At 35.6% G+C, this 16,916-nt stretch overlaps 1 protein-coding gene across 1 annotated transcript in view; it reads right to left on the bottom strand.

The window, feature by feature from the left end:
* Positions 1–535: 535 nt before the first annotated feature.
* The window catches only part of LRCH1 (leucine-rich repeats and calponin homology (CH) domain containing 1), a gene marked incomplete at its 5' end in the record, with an annotated part of 56,092 nt that continues 39,711 nt past the window's right edge, over positions 536–16,916 (bottom strand). Inside the window, 4 exons of the mRNA XM_010185817.1 lie at positions 536–742; positions 7,166–7,243; positions 9,042–9,179; positions 12,954–13,063. Of these exons, the coding sequence (XP_010184119.1) occupies positions 536–742; positions 7,166–7,243; positions 9,042–9,179; positions 12,954–13,063 (533 nt within the window). The remainder of the gene's footprint in view (positions 743–7,165; positions 7,244–9,041; positions 9,180–12,953; positions 13,064–16,916) is intronic.

Raw genomic sequence — 16,916 nt, 5'->3', positions numbered from 1 at the left:
AATTACAGTACTCTTGTTAATCTAAAGGATTAAAAATAACAGTAATTTGAAAGGTAGCTCTTTAAGTGCTCTTAACACAACATGTGTTAAGATAACTGGCACCAATTCAGAAAATACTATCATCTGTTGAAGCACCACCACAGTTGCTTCAACATCTGCAGCATTCTTGGATTTTCACAAAAAAAGTCTCAGTTCCATTTAGCTTGTGATAACACATCCAGCCTACACCCAAAAGCGGGCTAAGAGCAGCTTCACTACTTTAGCACATTTAGTGTGTAGTCTAGGCAACATAAAAGGAAGCAAACTATAAATAAAGAGGTATATAACTTCTTAAACTAGAGCTGGAGGGGAGAGTAGAGATGGGACTTGCCTTCAAGATGCTACTCCCTCTCTCCCCTATTTCAAGAGATTAGTAAAGATATTACAAGGAAGGGAAGCGAGGGAAAGGGAGAAGTTTGCAAGACAAAGGAAGGAAATTAAGTACCTGTAATTTGTCAGAGACAAAGCGGAAAGTTTGTGTGCACATGCGAACAGGTTATGCTGTTAGCACATTCCAGTGATAAGTTATATACATCAAGACTATAAAAAGTATGTGGAAAAGACAAAAGCCTATAAGATCCCAGGAGCGAAAGGTAGAAGTTGATTGTGGGGTTTTCTCCCCGAGGGCGAGCAGAGTGTCAACAGTCTTTCGAATGTGACGAATATCCGACTGCAGGATGTCATACGGAGAGCAGAGGTCAGCCTATCCCGAAGGGCAGCCATTAGAACAGAAAAAAACAGTGCATAAAATTAAAAATAGAAAGATACTGATAAATAAGTTATCACAATACTCTAGTATTAACATATAGGAATAGTTGCTTCCTAGTATTGCCTTAGTCACTAGACATTCCAATTCTCTTTTATTTCCTCTAAGTACTGAAGCTACTATATAATATCAAAACGTTAAGGCAGAAGGGCGCAGGCCTTCAAATCTTTCCAAAATTATGCCCAGATTCACAAGGGTGAGGAGATGCATGTGATCTGCTTGTTCCAATGAGATCTGCACACCTTTGTACCTGGGCCTTATTCAAATGCTTAAATGGAACCAATTGTAAAGTCTAACTTATATATAATAGCAAACGGTGGGTTAGAAAGTTATTAAAAGCATAAGCAGCAGCAATATGAAGTTTCAAGAAAAAGTACTTTAAAAAATTGTTAGAAGTAGGCAAAATTCTCTAATGTAATAATCTAAAACTTTATATTAAAATATTGTCTTAAATGATACCCTTGAATGGTAACTGAAAAAGTCGATGTAGCACTAACTATACTTAATTTTAACAGAAGTTCCTAAACTGAAGAATCTGACACCAAATTCTTAGGCAGAACTTTAGGTTATTAGCAGGTTAGATTCCCACACTTATTTTTGGAAAGTATCAACAGTTTCACTAGCAATTTACTCTAGCATAGCTATACAAAATGAAGTGTAATATGTAGTAACAGTAATTATAATAATATCATCAATATGCACACAATATTTAACATGAAAATCAAACCAAGTAACTACTAGTACTTTCAATATGCAATCTAGGATACATCATTTTACATTGCAAATGAAGTCTTACTACCAACAAACAGTGAATACTTATTGAAGTTACTATTATATGAAGAAAGAGATCCCCTGTTTCAAGGGAACACTATTTCTTTAGCAGCTTTGCATTCTCACTTGCTTAATGAACAGACAGCGTGCCCAATAGATGAAGACATGGAAGTTCAGATGTCTGTCTTCTGTTAGTGCAAGTTTCAAGGTCTAGTTGGCAAATAAATTAAACTTTCAACCATTTAAAAGGCCCTTCTATCCTGAAAAATCACTAGTGAAACTGCAAGTCAGAACCATCAGTCATACACAAAGAAAAGAGTGACACCTTTTTTTTTTTTTTGCTTACCATGACCGGTTCTAGCTCTAACAGGAGTTAAAAGCTGCAGCATTTTTATTTATTTATTTTATTTTTATTTAGGCCAACAGATACATAGAGGGGGAAAACCCACCCTGCCTATCAACAGCACTGCTATTTTTACAGTAATTTTTCAGAATTCTTTTCAACTCAAAATTCCAGTGCAATAATAAAATTGTACTTGGCTCTTTCTGAAGACTGAAAACTCACAGACAGATCAGAACATGCTAATCTTGCTTAAAAATAGGATAGGACTGTAGTCAAGAACATCTATATCTATAAGCTGCTTACCAGAGAAACCAGTTTTAGGGCAAACTACTCACAACTATCAACTATGTAATACATTGCACTTTTACCAGAGACACCAATAAACCCAGCAAATACTGGACGTATTTTGTAATAGCATATAAGACTCAATTCCTACTTGTTGCATATATATCCCAAAAATAAGTATCTAAGATACATTGAACTTAAATTTATACTAAAAAATTGTCAGAACTTTTTCTTAAAAAAAGGACTTATTAACAATTTTTTGTCCCTCTACTGCAGTCAAAGGAAAAGGAAGTAATTTCAGAGTTAGAGCACGAGAGCTGGTAATAGGTTGAATTTCTACCAAGACTGAACAAGTTGCTAACCAGAGATTAACACCCTAAGCAGTACAGAGGAGAAGCCAAAGCTACAAAAACAGCCAACACATGCAGAACAAATTTCCTATGGGAGCTGCCATGCTGCACTTTAGTGAAATCCTGTGAAACCTGCTGGAGTCTGAGAAGTGTCTGATCATTTTTGCTTATTTTTGTGTGACAGTGGATAATCTGGTGTTACACTCACACTTTATTAAGTAAAAGGTTTATACTGCATTAAAAAACATGACCTCATGAAATAGTGAAAAAGCATATCACCCCCACCGGCAGTCTCAAAGACAGGTAACCACCTGTCCATCACAAGCACTGCCCTTCTCATTTAAGGGAGCAAAATTATGACTAGTAAGAACTAAAAAGAGACATATACTTAATCATTGCATTTCATTAAACCATACAGCTGCCAAAATCATGCACAAGAATAAACCCAGTAAGACAGAAGCGCAACGACAAAAGCATAACCAGCTGTTTGTGTACACAAACCACCCTCGTCCTACATGCTCCTGCAGTGACTGTGAAAATAGAGAGCGTTTCAAAACCAACCTCCTCAAATTTTGGTAGGAGTCAAGAGTAAGTTTGCAGAAGTGCATATGCACTATACTCAAAACAGAAATGAAAGGAACCTCGGAGTTATTTTTTTTTCGCTTCACTCCATTCAATGGCCAAATAGAAACCATTCCTGAGCCCAGAATGAAAGGGTGGAGAAAGGAGTCCTACCTGATAAAACTTACTGCAACTTCATGGGTGTGTCATGATGAAACTACGAAGAAGTAACTGATTACATGAACTGATCGGAAAAAAATGCTCTGTAATATGGATTACCAAGAATAACAACTACCAGGAATGAAAACTTAAGTTAAAAAGCTTAAGTTAAAAAGCTTAAGTTATTGATTTGCAGGTTAAAATGACTGAGTCTACTACTACTAGTATGAATATCAATTCCAATGTGGTAATTGACAAGTTGAGTGTCTATGAATATTTTTGTCTTTACACATACTGTTACTGGTTTTATGAAAGAACAGTTGAAACCAAAATACTTCCATAACTTTACTTACATACTCATGTGATAGTAATTCAGACTCTCCTGATGATTTTTAATGCCTCTGACGTGAGATGTCACAAAGAGTAAAACTACATTTAGAACTGGTACATTCGACATTTTGGAGGCCACACTTACCAACAAAGAGAAAGAAGGTTAAAAAAAGCTTTATTTTTTTAAACTCAGAAAATGTGAGAGGGTAGGTGCAATATAGGTGGACTGGGTAAGCTTTATGGGTGGTGTTCATATAGTAGTGGGTTCATGTGACATTAACAATCTGCTCCAGTAAGCAGCACCATTCAAGTCCTGCACGTAATTCTGAAATATACAGGACAGGCACCCCCTACTTACAAAACATCTACTGCCACTTGCTTTTTCAATCTCTATCAGCCAATAAGTAGGGGTGTTTTTCATTTCTATTACAGAGGAGATTAGGCAATTCGAGTTTTCAGTTAACAGTGTAACATGAAGTTGTCTTTTGTACCTTCCTGGGTGATAAAGATTGTACCTTTTCTGTCATATACCTCCTGGAGGGCATGGCAGACATTTTCTGAATCTCCAGGCTTTCAGATTCTTACCTGTCACCATCCCTTTCCTACGGCAAACAAAAATTTTTTGTCTCAAAAAATTATCATTTGCAAAGAAGAGTTAGTGGCAAAACTGAATCCAACTTGATTGTCCTACAATTCTCAGTTTTGATAGCCTAGTTTCTTATTAAAGCATCAGAATCATGTACTTAAAACATTCCTTTGCATATGATCCAGCACGTCACTTCTGCATACGATCAGGAGCATCATATTGCCATTAACTGAAAGTGATTTCAACATGCCACCCGTTGTAATGAATTTCTTATCTGGCAGGTAATGGCTTTCAGAATCATCTCCATACCAGGTCATCATAAAGAGATGCTCACATTCCCGAATTTTGTATTGGTGATTCTTTGGACAAGATATCAGCTCCCAGTACTTACTACGGCACATTTGGATATGAATGCCAATTGCATTTTTCTACACCTGGATGAAGTTTTCCGGGATCATTCTGGGAAAAAGCAATTTTGACCCAAGAATTGAATGCTGAAAGCCACAGAAGTAAGAGACCATGCACATCAGCACAACACAGTAATTACTTAGCTATTTTCTTGTTTTCACTTTACGTGACTTGACAAGATATTATTCTAAACCGGCGGAGTTCAGCAAATAGCATGTACTCTATTCCACTCCAAAAATAACTGAAAACAAACCAAGAAGAACTATGACAAATTAAAATCCTTAAAAAAAACCCCATGCAGCAAAATTTCAAGTTAACTCTCGGGAACTAAACATGGGCATAAATACAACAGAAAAGCCGAATACGTAGGAGTATTAGGATCTGTACGTGGAACTTTCCCAAAAGATGCTTGTTTTAAAAAAAGGAAATAATTCACTACATTCCTTTTGCTACCTTGTTCAGAGATAGTTAGGGAATGTACAACTCCTCAACCTGAAGCAGCATTAAACACACCATTCTGTAGTTCTTTGAAGACTTTGACAGCTGAGTATCACAATTCCTATCACACAACTTTGTATTCCTAAAACACATCCCTACAACACACAGCTAAGTTTATCACCTACCAGCTAGTTCCGTAACACGATGGATTTTCATAGTATATAGCAGACATACACAGTTGCAAATTACCAACAGCTAATCAAAAAGAATATCCTCAGAGTACTTAAAACCTATCATAAATTCAAAATTGCAAGCTATTTGTTTAATGTTTAAATGAATGAGGTTTCTCCTCTCAAGAGAAGTTAATGCTTATTTAGGTTCATAAGGATGGTTAGTTTATAAACCAGTTTGGTAAGATTGGGCCTTGTGCTTAAGGCCCTGTGCAACTCTGCAACAAATATCATTTAATAAAATAAAGCAAAATATTATACACTAATTGCAATGGAATCATCAAAGAGGAGGGATAACAGATACATAAAAATGTCTATTCACAGAAAATAAAAGGGTATTTTTCCAAAAGCTTACTTATAGAAATCCAAAATAAAAAACACTCGGAGTAAAGGCTTACTTATCTGTAACATGGCACAGCAAGGATCTTTGTAAATATTCCTAATTTATTTCCATTTCTGAAAGATCTCCCGACATCAATGAAAACAGCCCTTGGCCTTTTCATTCCCAAAAGGCTATATCCAGAAAAACCTGACTTGCATTCTAATTCACTGAATACTTTAAGATGCATCGCAAGATAATGAATTTTGGGGCAGCTTAACAAACACTCCATGTCTACAAGCCCACAGCACTGAGATTTTGATCATCTTTGAAGTGAAATTGTACCTATAACATGAAATCATTCTAACATAATAAGTTACATAGTTACAAGAACTAAATCAACCATCATAACTTAGAGATCCAGCCCACCACAGTGAATTCTCGAATTGGATTTACGATAAACCGTTCATTGGAGCTCTAAGATTAAGACTCTTCCTCCAAATTCCTACGGAGAGCAAAAGCAATCTGTTACTTCTGCTGTCCTCCAAATCAAATGCTAAAATATAGAGAAAATATACAGAATTCAAACCGGAATTCTTTCCCAATGTGAAGTCTTTTCATTACCATCTTCTCCCCAGGGGCATGGTGGAGGAGATACACACAAAATATATTCTGTTTCAGCATTCTTGAAACACAATTTAGAAAGAACTCAATCTTCATTATGCTGTCATATGTAGGCAACAGTGAAAATATATCATGCAATTTTCATATTTTCAGATTTAAAAGACCTTGTATAACACTTTTACCTTCTTTTGAGGGTCATGTACTTGAAATTAACTTTTTCTTAATAGGTACTTCTAGACCATAAGAGAGTCTTTGAAATATTCCCAATGCAACTCCAGAATTCATTACATTAATGATAAAGATATTTTTTCCTAATTAATGAGAATAAATTACATGCTGAATGCTGCTGTTCTTAAATGAAAAGCATCAAGTGCTGCAACTTCCTTATTTGCAACTTCTGAAACACTTACACCTACATTATACAACCTTCCTCATACATACTTTCCATACTTAACACACAGGCAATGCTTTTCTTCACGTCACCGCAGAAGTGGTTTAGTACAAGAGATGAGTGTCATTAGTCACTTTTACAATGCATAAAATACAGTACTTAATATTATAAGGAAAATCAATCATTAAAAAGAAGGAACCCATATTCTAAAAGCACTGGGTAAAAATGTAGCTATATTATATGATAAAAGAAATTAGTGAACCTTTGCTTAACCACATATTACTCAATTACTATATTCCTTACTTATTTTCCATGGCAAAGATAAGAAGGTATTGGGGATAATACTGAATTACTAAAGTAAGACAAAAGTTGCAGTTTTTAAGTGCTATGACATTAGCCACTTAAATGCACTATAGTAATATAAATAAATCACATTACTTAGATCAACTTTTAAAATTATGTCTTGATTGCTGAAAAACTAGTTCATTAAACTTCTTCAGCTTTAAAGTAATTCACGTCCTCTGCATTTCTGATGATCTAGAAATGACAGACTTAATTAAATTACCTCTGGTATCCCCAGTTTTCTACATGCGTCCAGAAAGTTTTCCACATTTCTCCTGCATTTGGCCATGCTAAGTTTAGGCTGTAAAAACAAGAAAAAATACTTTATGGCAAAAGGAGTCAAAAACATTCATTCAGTCAATTCACTTATTCTTTTACTGATGAACCATTTCCATATTTCTCCTGAAAACAACCAAAAAATTCTGCTCAACATTTTTCTACTCCTCTAAAAACATCACGCCTACAAATATAAACTGAGTACATAAAAACTGTGCTTTTATTTAGTTCAGCTAAATAAAAGATTTTGATTTAGATCAGCACATTTAGATCTCTACTTGTTTGCATCCAGGTTGTGACACTCTAAAACCTGCCTCTTAATGATTATTTGTGATAGATGACATTGATTTTTCTAGACAGCAAGTAAACTGATAAAGGATTTCAATATATACCATGGAGAACAGACTTAACTGTCATTAACAGGCTCTTAATTTTGATATTTTTTTTTTGTACTCGCAAGCGTATAGTAACCACACACAATTTTAATGTCTTTGAAGAACAGATTTCCTATTACTGTAGAATTTCAACTACTTCCATGATTTGTCTCACTCAGGACTTTTCACCAAATACATACAGAAATATGATGTTACTAAAAAAAACCCCAAACAACTCACTATTTAACTTTTTCAATACAAGATGTGAAACAAAGGTAATTCCTGAATATCCACTTAAATCAAGTATTCACTATAGCAGCAGAGACTAATTTTCTAGGCTAAAGTAATTTGAAGGCTGTTTCAAGCAAGGGAACACCATTAATATAAAGTTGAAGCAAAATTAAAACAGATTTAAAATATTTGCTTTCTTACTTAAAAAAAATTAAAAATTTAAAAAAAAATAAAACTTGAGGTTTTGCCCCATAAGTTCAAGTTTGCATATTTTGGCAATGTTATATTTTTATTGAAGACAGAAGTAATTTAAAATCAAGCAACAGCAAAAGAAACTCCACTAGACCATCTGAGAAAATGTCTTTTTCTTAACATCTGTCTTCCTGGAAGTTCTTATAGACTGCCTCTGAAACCCAGATGCTATTCTCAGAAGCGAGTATCAGGCTGTACATGGCAAATGTTTACCAACATGTACATTAAAAAAAAAAAAGGCTGATAGTCGAAAACCTCCGAACCAGACTAGTATCAGAAATCTGAAACAATGATCTGTCTGAGAAAAAAATCATCAATAAGCAGATAAAACACTAAGAAAACAGAATTTCAAGAAATGCACACACACGGAGATTATATCAATTTTATGTCCTGAAATCTTCAGGTCCTTAGGTTTGGCAAGCCAATATTAAATCACTGCAGTGCATGTTTCTATTCCATTCTGTCTGCAGATAAAAGGAATAATTTCTACATTTAACCCAACAGGAAGAACGTGCTGTAAGTGCACATCTGTAACATGACATCTGCTAAGCCAAACCTTGCTAAAGTTAACTTCATATTTTTTCAATCAACAAACAAGGGGCTAATTTTCTTTTAAAAAGGGTCTCCTAAAATAAAATCTTATATAGAATTTCACGCTGTACTGAACAAAAAGGCCATTATGAAAAAATCTGATCTGTTGCTAGATCAGAGAGGGGCAGGATAATTTTATTCACTTACAGATGTATATACATACACACACACACATGTACTATATATTCTACATATATATACAAAAATATATAAAAACTAATGAACATTTGAATTTGTAATAATGTTGCCCCTAACAGCAAAGAACATTCATTCAACAGCAACCTGTTTTATGTAACTAAATAATATTTGGCAATAAAACAGCAATTTTTTAATTCCTCCCCTGCAACCCAAGGCAGCAGGAAACATCCAACTTACTACTGCTGGTGAAGGTACATGAATACTTCCTACAGACCGAGGACGAACATGATTTACTAAATGGCAGAGCACTACACCATCCATCAGAGCAGATCCCAAGTCTTCAGGCAAACAAATCTTTAGTCTTGTTTCGATGTTCTGCAAACAAAGAACATACGCACACTTTAATACAGAAACAGATGAGGGTGAAAAAAGGGGAATATATATCCTCATATTCTCCTCCTCTCCTTCTCTTACTCCGTCCTTTCACCATTCCAAGTCTTCTACATATCCATCTCAAATTATCATCAGCCCTTTGAATCAGAACTACATTGTGTTAATCACTGTACAAGCAGGGAATTCCCTAGTAGCCTAAAAATTACTTAGGAAGCATCAGAGCGATCAGCAAGGCAAAACATTCAGGTTTAAAAGAAATTTTTTGGATACTTGCTAAAAGTAAAACTGAAGTCTTGCTGAAAAGAATTTGGTATTGCAAAACAAATACTTGGAAAATATTTGAGAATTTTCCAGAAAATAAAACCGCTACAATAAGACTGTTACACACGATGAGTTTCCTAAATTGCGCTCCAATCTTGAAAACATTCCAACATTATACTTAGAAATAACTCTTAGATTCACTCTCAGAGATAACTACTTCCATTATCTTAAACCAGGTATTTCTTATTCCTAGTTGAACCTCCTTAGAGTCACTACTCTCTATTAATACATTACCTCAATCTACGCTGGGCATTTTAGATAAAAAGAAATTATTCTCTCTAGAATCAAAGGAGAGTGTAGGTCAGAAGGGATTTCTGAAGGTCACCTGGTCTAACAAATTTGAACTGAGATCTGAGCCTTGGTTAGTTAAGTTCTGGATATCTGCAAGGAAGGAGATACCACAGCATTTCCAGGCAACCCTGTTCAGTGTTTCACCATCCTTATTGCAAAGAAATTTCTCCTTATAGCTTGAAATACTTGAAATTTCTTTCTCTACAATATGTACCACTGCCTCTCATTCTTTCACTGAGCATTTTTGAAAAGCCTGGCCTTGTTTTTGCTGTTACTACCCTTCAGGCAGCTGAGGACCATCATAAGATCCTCAGCACACTCTTCTCCAAGCTAAAGAAATCCAGCTCTTAGCTTCTTCCTCCGACATCCTTTGTTTCGGTGCCCTAACCATGAAGCAGCCTCCACTGAACTCACTCTGGGGTGTCATGGTATTTTCCCAGTTTTTCTTTTACTAGACACACTACTCATGTACTCACATGTATGGTCTCATAAGTGCCAAACGGAGGAGTGCATCACATGCACTAATACAACATTTTGTTTTCACCTTGGATTAATTAATAAATTAGAAAACATCTTCGCTATACGAGATATGTACAAAAAGAATACATTTTGAGACTTTTTTCCCAGATCTGTTAAACAGGTTTACATAAACTTATGAATTAAAAATTCCTCCTCTTAAAACACTGATTTGCCTGTTGGGAGACTATATAGCAGAGAAGTGGGTTTTTTTATGAGCACAGGGCACTTACAACACTCATTCAATGCCATTTCCTGCTCGAGTTCATGGTTTGAGACTGGATTTAATTATAATTGAAGACTTCAAGAAGCAGATCAATTCACTTCCAATTTTGCCACCACTGAAGAACTGCTCTCTTTCAAAAGTCATCCACACTACAGCAGCAATTTGTTCCACTTAGCATGTCAAAACTATTGAACATTTACCTTTTGAGTGACAAAAATCAACCAGTATTCCTCACTAAACTCTACTGCTCAAGTGTAAGTGGCAAATCTCTCCCGAGATGACAACTGTCTGAAGTGACCACGGATGTACACAAAAATCAAATGGAGGAAAAGTACGTCTCTAAAGCAAGGAGTTTTATGAAATGGAACAATTTCTGTGAAAATACACCATTCTGAAGAAAAAGGGGGAATGCATGGGAAAAATACCAATATTCTCACAATATGCAGCTCAGGTGAAGTGATTAAGCTAAATGTAAATGTGTATTTACATTTCTAAATAAGGAACCTGAGTTACAGTTGTTCCTTCTTGCTCAGTACCCATTTTGGTTAAGGCTGCAGGTTGTGTGGAGTCTCACTAAATTCTAACATACCACGAAACAATCAAAAAACAAAATACACTAACAGATAAATTTATTCAATAAGTATGAGCTTAATGACTTGGATGTTCTGGGCTATTTTCTTGTACAGTACATGATGAGATCATCTGGAGGTTACTTCTCTCACTAAAGGACCCAGTGTACCAAAGTAAACTAATTATTTGAAAAATCTCACTATATGCTTCCAAACAGGGCCAATCTTTTATCTTCTGTCCTCACTCCTTGACTTGCACTCAAACTTCTCACAAGAGACAACAGAACTTTCATTTCAGGACACAAAGCTTCAGGGTGAGGGCAAAGAAAGTACATGGAGCTGAAGGTCAGTAACACATTAAATCAGTATTACTGGTAATACCTAATAAGGATCTTTACACTGTAATAAGTCTCCATGATCATGCCTGATATGGTGAATAACCTTGTTCTGCTTTTCACTGTGAGGATTAACTGAACTAATGCACAAGGCAGGAACCCTGAGGACATTATTTTCAGAAACAATCACTTGGGGACTTGCTACATACTTTTGGTAACTCTTTAACAAACGTCAAAAGGTGCATTGATGCTGCTGACTAGACTACACTCAGAAGAGCTACATCCTAGTGCAGTTCATTACTGCTACTACCATGTTTTTCTCCATTACTAGTAAGTCTGTCTCATGTAAATCCTGCACCTCACTCTTTTGGCATCATCCAAGTCTAGAGTTGGCAACATGCTACATTGAATCAAGTATGCTGAATCTTCATTCTGTTCAAAAATTCAGCAAGACAAAGTAAGATTAATCCAGACTTCAAACAGGGGAGGTAAGAGAATGAAGTTCTAAAAAGTCCCTAAAGTCCTTTCCCTAAAAATCCTCATAGCTCTGCATTAAACAACTTGCCTTTTAAACGCTATTTGCTAAGGAGTAAAAAAGTGAATCCTTTTGCTTTAAAATTAAATACAAGACACGTTATTTAAAATAAATGAATAATTTTGAAATTTATCATTCCATGAACATAATGACATAAGAACAAATGATCTTGTCATTCGGCTATGAACATCAAAGTCATCTATCATACTTTCAGGATTTGCACTGCATTTAGCAGTGCCACGATACCATCTCTTCTGTTGGTAACAAGACGTAACTGGAAACACTGACAAGTTCAGGCTCACAACTTTCCTTGTGACAAAGGTTGTCCTATTTTTTTTATTTTCTTTTAGACATAATTAGGTGTCGCACAAACAGTGCTAGGTATTACCTGTGTAACACAGACCCTATGCAACCACATGCAGCAGTTTTGGTATCAGGCTCTAGCTTCTATACTCAAGATGGTATCAGGAAACCATCTTGTACATTCAGATCTTCAAGTGATGGAATAGTAATTTTATTTCTAAGAAAGCCGTTGAAGCATTAGTCATTTGCTTTAAAAAAAAGCTTCTAACGTCATCTTCAACTAATAGATTTCATTATACCTTTTACTTGCTAGACTGAAGACTTCTCCAGCTGATTGGAAATAGTCTCCCGACCTCTCTACCTCTTAAGTGATCACTTCATCCTTTCTGATGAAATTACATAAACTGTGCAAGGCATGCTGTTTAACTGTATGTCAATCAGGTAACTCCCATTATTTCCCATCTTTACAAAACCTTTCCTGAAGTACAGACATCTGACGGTGATAAGGCACTTCAGGAATAGTCTCATCAACGTGATTTGCAGAAGTAATACTGCCTCATTTAACCTTTTTAATATTCTCCTACTTAAGACAACTTTCCAAAAGAACATTAAAAAAATACATTCCATTAGCACAGGTTAACTCTACGAACACTCACATACCTCACGTAGCTGTTCCACAAGCTCTCTTTCTTCTCTCATCTGCTCCATTTTCCTTCGAATTGTAAACTGTGGGTCTATTGATTCCAAATTTCTTTGTGGTCTTAAGAACACTATGTTTTAAAAAAGACAGATTTTAGTTTAAAAACAAACACCTTGATTTATTAATTTCTAAATGAAGCAAAACCCGTAGGCACTGTCTCCAGCAAAAACTGATAGAAAATTTTGCTGTCCTCAACAAGACAGAAAAATCTGATCTTGGATTACAATCATAAATGGATATTTTCTGGATGTTGCTTTGAATGGCATCCTGCACCATCAATGGAGTGGATAACTTTTCAACCAAATCCTAATCTCAACAGGCAAGTTTTATCAGATGATCAAGTGCCAGCACTGTCCCTTAGAGATTCTGATCTGTACAAAACTTTGCAACTAACATGGCAGGAAACACCTCTTGATCTTCTAAGTAGAATCCTCTCCTACAAGATGCTGGATTGTGTAACAAGCTGTGACAAGCATCTTCCTACACAGGACAAATTGCTTACTAGATAAGGTTATACTGAAAAAAAACCAAAAACAACCCACCACCCACCAAATGAAGACTAATGTAGGCAGACTTCGCCATTCACTAAGTCTGCCCACATGAAAAAGCTGTATTGCAAAACTCCTGGCAGTACTTCCTCTCACCAATCCTGTCGGCTGTATCACTTCACCCACATACAGCTCCTTGAAATAATTACATGAAATCTCTGCATATCTGCACCTCTACACTTCCTTTTTCTTGTGTTTAGTGACTGTTTTGAATGGTTAAGAAGAACAAGAAGATGTAAGCTCAAAATACAACTGTCACCTGTTTGCCACTCAAATTATAGGTCAACTTGATTACTATGAAAAATTATACTGCTTAAAAGAAAGAAGTGTTTTGGATTATTACTTTCCTGCCTCTCTCCTGAATGCAACTCAGACCCGTAAGTATCAAGTAATGGGGTGGAAAGTACAAAGCCTAGAAACCGTTCACATAAAGCTACTGCTCAGTCTCAATTTTGTTAATTTAAGGCCATTAAAGAAAGAAAGGATAATTTCTGGGTTAACAAGTAACAGAATTGAAGAGAGGAGCCTTTTGTTTCCTAAAAGGCACATCAGAAAATTGGAAGTGTATGAATTGCCAATAGCACCTACAAGAGGAATGAAAAAAAAAGATTAATTACTCTTGACTGTAAGCAAGGTACACATGGGTGTAATCACAGTAATTCTGATATTTCATTAAAAACTATGGCACATAAGCCATTTTATTTCAGTTGTGATTTGGATAATAGGCTGAATCTTAAAATAAAAAAAAAAAAATCGGTCCTCAAAATATCTAACAAAATAAAACAACCCTTGGTAGAAGGAAATTCCATCTCCTTTCTGACCGAAAGTAAACTGTTATTGAAGCCTCCAAATAAGTCCAGGGTCAACATACAAAATTGTACCCTCTGTCATGTAGGGCTCAGGTAAATAAGACAAAGCTTCTGCAAGAAAAATACTTCGAAATCTCAGGCAAGTCTGGTCACCAGGAACCTCACCTAACTGTACACAGGTTGGTTAAGTAACAAAATTAATAACCCAAGCTACTTCTCCTGCCAAAGGGACAGACAGACACTACCTATGGCAGTTCAGCCAACAGGCAGTATTTAGAAATATCTAAAATTATATTTAACAAATCTTATAGTAAATAATAAACTTTGGGATGGCTACAACAACATAAAAAAATCAACTCCCATGTTTTCAAAAAGTGCAGAAAATCTTACCCAGGACTTCTATTAAACTCCAGAATTTTACTGAAATATAATTTCTGCATTAGCAACTCTGTAACAATTTACTGGGAGACTGCTCCAAAGTTTTTAGGAGGGGAAATAAAAATCTCCTATCACATATATTAAAAACTGTAGTTGCAATTTCCAAGATTTTACTTTTAGAAATAGTTCATTGTACAACTATCAGAGTATTATTATGAATTTCATTCAGTTTGGCCACAGTTATCTTTGTTTAGGCCTTTGCAAAGCCAATGAGTGTCCCAAGGTCTGCTTCCTTCCAATTTCAGACTACAAACATGTTAATGAAAAGTAAATATCAACACTGCTTATTCATTTCCATTCATGAATGAGACATACATCCCACCACGAGGAAGAAAGGCAGGCTAATCTCAAAGCAGTGGGAAACTACAGTGCAAATTTTCTAAATAAAATAAGGTTAACTGGTTAAAAAAACAAAACAAAAAAAACCCCACACCTACTCGAAAGCACTAATTATAAAAGTTTCAGTTATGTACTGAATTTAAAGAAAAATGTTCTAATACAGGAAGTTTGGGCAGTCCTGAGCATTGTTTCTCTGCATTACACACATTTTCCAGCAAGGGGAGCCCATACCTCACACACACCTGAAGGTCTATTTTTCAGTCTCTCCAACTATGAGTTTCTGATTTTATGAACCCATGGTAAACCAAGGTTATTATGCCTGTTCCAGTAATTTTTTTTAAAGTATTTTGTAGAAGTCTCAACAAGTTAAATGGGTAACAGTTAATAACATGATATGCATTTGACATACCACAGTCAAGGACGAAGTTCCTTATGAAAATGTTCATTTTTGTACTAAGTTACCATGCACATAGGTGCACTACTTAACAGCACACCAACAAATCTAGTTTCAAGTACTTAGTTTGACAACACTGTTCTTCAGGTAAACAACAAAGTTATTTAACCTGACTCTAAAATAATAGACAAAAAGAAGGCTGGACTAATGACAAGCAGAGATGAAGTCAGGCTAAAATTCTGTAGTTAGATTTCTCTTTGATTCATTTATGCTGTCCAAATTGAAGTAACAGTGAAGTTACTATACAGAGTCATTTGCTAAACCCAATGGCATGGGCTTTGGTCTTGGGAGACCTGTCTGTTCCAACCTTATAACCTCCCAGAAATTCTGGACTTCACCTCCTCTATTACAGAGCTGTTGCCAGACAGTTATATTAAAGATGATATGAAGTATTAAGATGCTACATTGATGCACGGCATTTCATTGATACTGTTAACGCTGTTCCTAAAGTGTTCCTTTAGTTCCTTTAGAACTGTTCCAACAGTTCTGGTTGGTGCAAACCCACCTCTCTTCTAACCAGGTACAGCTTGAGGAATAGCACAGGCAAAGGACGTTGCCCAAAGGCAGCTTAAATGTAGCCATCCTGTTTTGGAAAGTAAGAGTGCTTAGGTAGGGATATGAATCACATTGTGCCATAGAATGGCATCTGGTCCTTTTTAATTCATACCATAGGAAGACAGACCTTAGATAACAAACTTAGCCCCAGATAACAAACTCTAATCAGAAAGGCAACAGTCCTGATTTAAAAGAAAAGTTTAAAAAGTAATTTCCTACAGCTCAAGCTATTAAATACTAATATTTGCATTTGGCTTAAGATTTGTACGACGAGACATCTATCTGTTCCAAATGCACAAGCACATGTTAGACTGTACTGCTCATTTCATTCAGAAGAGTAAACCAGTAACAAATCTAGATTAACATAATTCAGATTCTGCACTGACCTTTGGCTTTCTCTGCTAGAACATTCATCAGCAAAACATCAAGTAAGCTTCATACCATCGTGAACTAAATTCAGGTTTTCAACTTACCGTTATCACAATTCTTATATTCCATCCTCATTTCCTCTACAGAGCTGATTCCTTACATATGCTGTCTTTTATGGTTTTATAATCAAGAACACTGTGGCAACAGCAAGTATTGCCAAGTACTGAACTGCACTAAGAATGTAGGCATTCTAAACTAAATGTTGGCATTTATCATTCAAGATTTGTGCTCTTGGCTTCACCCAGGAAAAATTACATCCAAAAAAATACATCTGCCTATCAAATACTTCTAAACAGTTTAATTGTCTAGGTTCTGTTTTGTCCATCTAACATTTAACTATTAATGCAGTAT

The sequence above is a fragment of the Mesitornis unicolor genome, unplaced genomic scaffold (assembly GCF_000695765.1).
Source record: "Mesitornis unicolor isolate BGI_N332 unplaced genomic scaffold, ASM69576v1 scaffold4796, whole genome shotgun sequence".
NCBI classification, from domain to species: Eukaryota; Metazoa; Chordata; class Aves; order Mesitornithiformes; family Mesitornithidae; genus Mesitornis; species Mesitornis unicolor.
Note: the sequence above shows the minus strand (reverse complement) of the source record. Positions and strands in the feature narration are given on the sequence as shown.